At 38.1% G+C, this 5,662-nt stretch overlaps 1 protein-coding gene across 1 annotated transcript; it reads left to right on the top strand.

Moving 5' to 3' along the window:
• Positions 1-823: 823 nt before the first annotated feature.
• LOC137722139 (serine/threonine-protein kinase haspin homolog) lies at positions 824-5,460 on the top strand. Its single transcript, XM_068461115.1, is given in 15 exon segments — positions 824-839; positions 924-1,011; positions 1,103-1,213; positions 2,038-2,140; positions 2,288-2,853; positions 2,967-3,090; positions 3,174-3,283; positions 3,552-3,663; positions 3,914-4,006; positions 4,090-4,151; positions 4,228-4,358; positions 4,453-4,523; positions 4,601-4,653; positions 4,915-4,981; positions 5,103-5,460. Coding segments are annotated over 15 exon segments (1,866 nt in total). The 3' UTR covers positions 5,262-5,460.
• Positions 5,461-5,662: the final 202 nt, after the last annotated feature.

Genomic DNA, 5,662 nt, shown 5'->3' with positions numbered 1-5,662 from the left:
ATATCAACAAATAAGTGAATAAGTAGTGGCAGGAGACAATGTGCTCTACAATCGGATATATATTCTCTTGTATTTATGTGACACATGATAAATGTTGTTGATACAAAAAAATTTATTATGGTGACACTGTAAATTATTCTATGAAATTATTGAATTATGTTTAACAACAAACGCTGAGACGAAGGCACACAAGATGCCCCTTGAGGGTAGCTAGCACTAACGGGTAAAAATTAAGAAACAAAAAATAGAACGAAGAAATAAGTGAACAAGTAGCGTGAGAGATATATGGTGCAGAAGATATATCTTTTTGGATAGAATGTGCTCCAATACCAAAAGATATATCCTCTTATCTGCAACACTCATTACGTGATACGTGATGAGTGTTGTAGACACAAGAGGATATATTCCAGCTACATAATAGATTATCTTGTGAAATTGTTAAACAATGTTAAAACAACAAATGCCAAGACGAATGCACGCATGGCGAGAGTAGCTAACATTAACGGGTGGTTAGTTTACATGACAGAATTTTTTTTTTCTAACAAAGTGAGTAATTTGTTACTAGTACCACTACTACCACAAGGAGAATCGATAAATGGTTTATTGGGCTTCTCCAATATTAGCCCATTGAAGAGCTAAAAGACAACAACAAACGAGGATATTTATGTTGGGCCTTAGAAAAATGGATCTCCTTTACGGGTCAACAATAAAGACGATAAACGCACCGTTTTATCCCTCTCTCTCTCCCCTGTCTCTCTCTGTTTCCCTCCCAAAAGACGAAGCATTTCAAATCTCTCTCTCTCTCTCTCTCTCTCTCTCTCTCATGGACTTCACTACAGGTACTCAGAGAAAACCCTAATTTCTTCCTTCAATTTTTCTCCATTTCCCTATTCAATTTCCATTACTAAAGCAATACATTTCAGGTGATGCAGTCGCCGATCGAGAGAAACAAGGTGAAGCGATTTATCGGAGAAGAAAGCCCCCAAAACCACTTCCGGATTTAGAGCCCTCGTAAGTTCAAATCCAATCTCTTTTGGTTTTCGAAATTGAAAAGTTTCTAAATTTGTGCTCTTAATGTGTTTGTGATGTTGTCTGATCACAGAAAGCAGGCGTGTTCGACTCGCTATGTGGGAGGAAGGGCGAGTGTGGCATCTGATGCTGCCGTCGGAGCTCTGGTCAGGAAAACCAGTTGGTCTCGATCCCTTTCGACAAGGTTCGTTTCGAATTCCCCACCTTCTCTCTTCGATTCTCGGCTCAATTCTCTGGTTGGATTCATCCTGGATTGCAATTGAACTTCTTGTGTGTATTGTCTTTGAATTTTGAGCTATTGGGTTTGTGTGTATTATGCATTTATGGTTATCTAGTTTCGATTTGAATGTTTCTGGTATTTGAGACTCTAGCCATCTTTTACAGAACGTTGATACTGGTTATCTGGTATTTTGGGCTCAAGACCTTTGTGACAGAAAATGATCAATGGCTGTTAATTGGCCACATCACCCAAGGCTTGGTGGGTTGATTTTAGCCACTTGTTTTGTGGCTTCCATCACACAGTTTCTACTGTTACTCTGGTACTTGAGATTTTGTGTACGAGGGGTAATCTCTCTTCGTTGTTCGTTGCACAGCAGCTCCACTTTTCGGTTGGTTCTCCTCTTTGGTCCGTTCTGTTTGCTAGTATCGATTGCTATGTAATAGCTCTCTTTTGATCACTTTTCTGTATTTGTCTGTGAGCAAGAATCTGAGCATTGTTCTTGGGTCATCTGTGTGAGAGTGGATTTGGGACCTTAGTGGAATTTCTTCGCGGTCTTAGAACTGGTTCCTTGCTTTATTGGGTGACATACCTTTTCTTTTGCTTCTGGGTTATGTGATTTGGGGTTGCTTGGTATGTGGTTAGTGGTGATAGGATGTCTTGGCTGGCACCCATTTGCTGGATTTCTAACAAGCTTGTAACTTTTTCTTAAGTAATATAACTACTATTTCATCCCAGATTTTGATTTAGTTTTTCCTTTCTTTTTTTTTTTTTTTTTTTGTGCATGGTAGAGGGAGGACAAGTATTGCTGTTGGTGCTTTCTTTGAATATCATCCTCCACAGAAGGAGCCCAAAAGAAGAGGAAAAAGAAAGGGAAAGGCTCCTCTTCCCAAAGTATTGACTCTTTTACTCCTTAAAGAAAATTTGTGATTTTAGTATTACATGCTGTTGTTGGTACTGCAATGCCTCAATTGTATCTACTCTATCAGTGCATTTTCACGTTGATTTGTTTATGCTGTTTTTAATGTTTCGAATGTCTAGGGAAAGTACAAATTCGAAGAGGAGAAGGTGTACTTTCAAGAGGTTGATGCCTTTGATTTGTTGGTGGAGAGCCCCTCTCCCAAACCTACTACATGGGTTGCCGGCAACCCAGCAGATGATGCTACATTACCCAAATTGTGCTCACCATTAGATAAATGGTTATTCAAGAAGTTCAATTTCACATTTGTCCCTTCTAGAACATTGTCTAAGATACTGCAAACTTCTGCCATTCGGCCTATGCCTTTGGAAACTGTTGGTGGTAGGAATTTCACATCTTCAAGTTTGAAAACCCCACAAAACTATACTAAATTCAGTTCTCGCTTGCCCTGTACCCAAAGCATATTGGACTTCAGTTTGGTTGAATTTAGTGTGCGAGAGAGTGGAAGCAAAGAATCAATGGCCGATGCAGGCAATGATGGTTGTGAAGATATAGAAGCTTCTGTAAAGAAACTCTCTCTAGCATCATCTTCATCCGATAGTGAACAGTTAGATCCCTTTGGTGCCCTGTTAAGATTATGTGGCCAGTTGGCTCCCTTAAAATTTGGGGACGTGTTCTCTACATACTGGTAAGTTCCTTAATTGGAATCTGTATGCATTTACAAGTTGACTTTTTGTTAATAAAGGTTTAATTTGATCCTGCTTTCATAAGTTGACAAAAGATGATCATTTCTTGAAACAGTGACCTAGAAAAAATTAACAAAATTGGTGAAGGAACATTTGGAGAAGCTTTCATGGCTGGTAGCTATGTTTGCAAAATAGTCCCAATTGATGGCAACTTACTTGTGAACGGGGAAGTGCAAAAGGTACTTAGTTCAATAATATGCCTTCTAGTGAAGGGATTTGTCGCTTAGTTGAATGATACTGTAATGTGGTTACTGTGCTCCAGACATCTAAAGAAATGCTAGAAGAGGTTATCCTTTCCCGCACACTTAACTGCTTAAAAGCGCATGATAGTAATGCTGCAAACGCTTGCACCACATTTATCGGAACAATAGAGTACGTATTTACTTCAAAATTCTCTCTTTCCACAACTGCTTAATACTTCATAGAATTGATATTAAGCAGTAATCTCAATTTGGTTAGTTTGCATGTCAGGGTTAGAAACTGAGAACATATACTTCTTTTGAAACGACAAACATAGGAACACGTTGAACACTACAATTTGGTTTGAAATTTTGAAATGTATGTTATTAGATTACTTCAATGATCCATCAGTTGCAAGGTTTTTATTTTGTTGTCTTTCTGAGATCTAAATCCCCTACAGTTTGAGAGTGTGCCAAGGTTCTTACGATGCTGCCTTGATCAAGGCATGGGAGGATTGGGATGAAAAGTGTGGTTCAGAAAACGATCACCCCAAGGCATTTCCAGATAACCAGGTTTTTCCTTCTCTACTTTGATTTGTCTAATATCTACAATCTCTTCACTTCCAGTTCCTACATATGCCGCACACATGTCATGTAAACATGATTATCTAATCAAAAGATTCCATTTTGGTATAATCGATAAGTCGTCCGAGTAATTTTTCATAAGTTTTAGTGATCTTCTTGAGTAAAAATAATTTTTGTATTATGAGGTTAATGTTACTTACGTAGGGGTTTATATTGCAACTCACAATTCTGCGTACAGTGCTATGTTGTGTTTGTTTTAGATAATGGGGGCGAAGATCTTGAAAGCTTTGTGCTTATGAACATTGATGAAGCACGGAGTTTATTGGTCCAGGTAAATTATATGTTAAAACAGGATTCTAGAGGTGATTCCTGAAGCTTTGATTTGTTATTAAATGATTGCATTTACCGTTCCAGGTTACAGCTTCCCTTGCCGTGGCTGAAGCTGCATATGAGTTTGAACACCGTGATCTTCACTGGTATGGTTATTTTTGTGTCTGTACTCTATCATAGTGACACTGGAATTGCTGACTGGGGAATATGCATTTGCTGCAGGGGAAACATCCTTCTAAGTCGGAATGATTCTGTTACAATCCAGTTGACTCTTGAGAGAAAACAGATGTTTATTCAAACATTTGGATTGGTGGTATCGATAATAGATTTCAGTCTTTCAAGAATCAGTAATGGTAAATTATTCGATTACTAGATAATGTGTTTGATACGGTAGAGGATACATTTACTGTTGGTGTAACATGCTTAACAAACATCAAATATGCGTAGGTGAAGACGTACTCTTTCTAGACCTATCTTCAGATCCTGAACTCTTTAAAGGTCCAAAGGGAGATAGACAAGTAAGGATTGAAACTAAAGTTGCATCAGTAAATATATCTTTTCTTGTATAAAATAATTGATCGTTAATCATTTGCAGTCAGAGACATACCGGAAGATGAAGGAGGTAACAAATGACTGCTGGGAGGGAAGGTATGGTTGATATAGCAGCAAGAACATGGTGCAAATTGAAAAGCGAATTATATTTTGAAATCCGCGTGAATATCTTCTTGTGAAGATTGAAATTTGAAAATTCTGTTATAAAAAGAAACAAAATCATACCATGGAAAGCGGAGAACCACATTTGATCTTCAAAATGTTCTGTAATTTTGACAGACTGATACCTGAGGTAAGAAAACTCGTTTGCTTAAGCGTTTTACTAGTGCTGAATCATTGTTAATTGGCTTTTTACAGCTTCCCCAGAACAAATGTACTGTGGTTGATATACCTCGTGGATATATTACTGCTAAAGAAATCATTTGTAAGTTTCTCTCAATCACTTTCAGGAAACTTCTTACCACTATAGTCAATTTATGTCGTTCCAAAAAACTATGTATCCTGAAAAGAAATGACTTCGGTTTGAATGATTTATCCTGTGACAGGAACGTTCATCAAAGGACGAGAGAGACCTGCGCTCGTTGAAGAAGCGTCTTGACCAGTGTCAGTCAGCCAGAGAAGCACTTCTTGATCCCTCTTTCAGTGATTTGTTTGTTGATCCTCCTGGCATTTAAGTTACAATTAGGAATGACAAGATGCTGTAGTTTAGATTAGAAACTGAATGTTTATGCTTCTAGTGAGTAGAAATGTTGTGAATATGTAGTGAAGCTGTAGGGTTCAGAAAAGAGTAATGCTATAGTTTTTGCAGATGTGGGCGTAGCCGCATTATTTAGAGCGGATGTGCTCCGTTTTGCTTTTGCACCTGAGTTCGAATCGCTCACTTTGTGGTTTAGATTGAATTAAATGTAGAACACCTTCCTTTCAAATTGTGATTGTATTGAGCCAACTTTATGAGCAAACAGACAAGCCCACGAAGCAAATATTCTATATAAACTCCTTTTCCCCTTGAAATCAACACAGGTGTGATTGTATGACTCTCTCTCTCTCTTCCTGCTTTCGGCTGATGATCGAGTCAAAGAAGCTGCTTTTTGATTCACTACTATTG

This window comes from Pyrus communis, chromosome 17 (assembly GCF_963583255.1).
Source record: "Pyrus communis chromosome 17, drPyrComm1.1, whole genome shotgun sequence".
NCBI classification, from domain to species: domain Eukaryota; kingdom Viridiplantae; phylum Streptophyta; class Magnoliopsida; order Rosales; family Rosaceae; genus Pyrus; species Pyrus communis.
The sequence above is the reverse complement of the archived record's forward strand: the minus strand, read 5'-3'. Positions and strand labels throughout refer to the sequence as shown.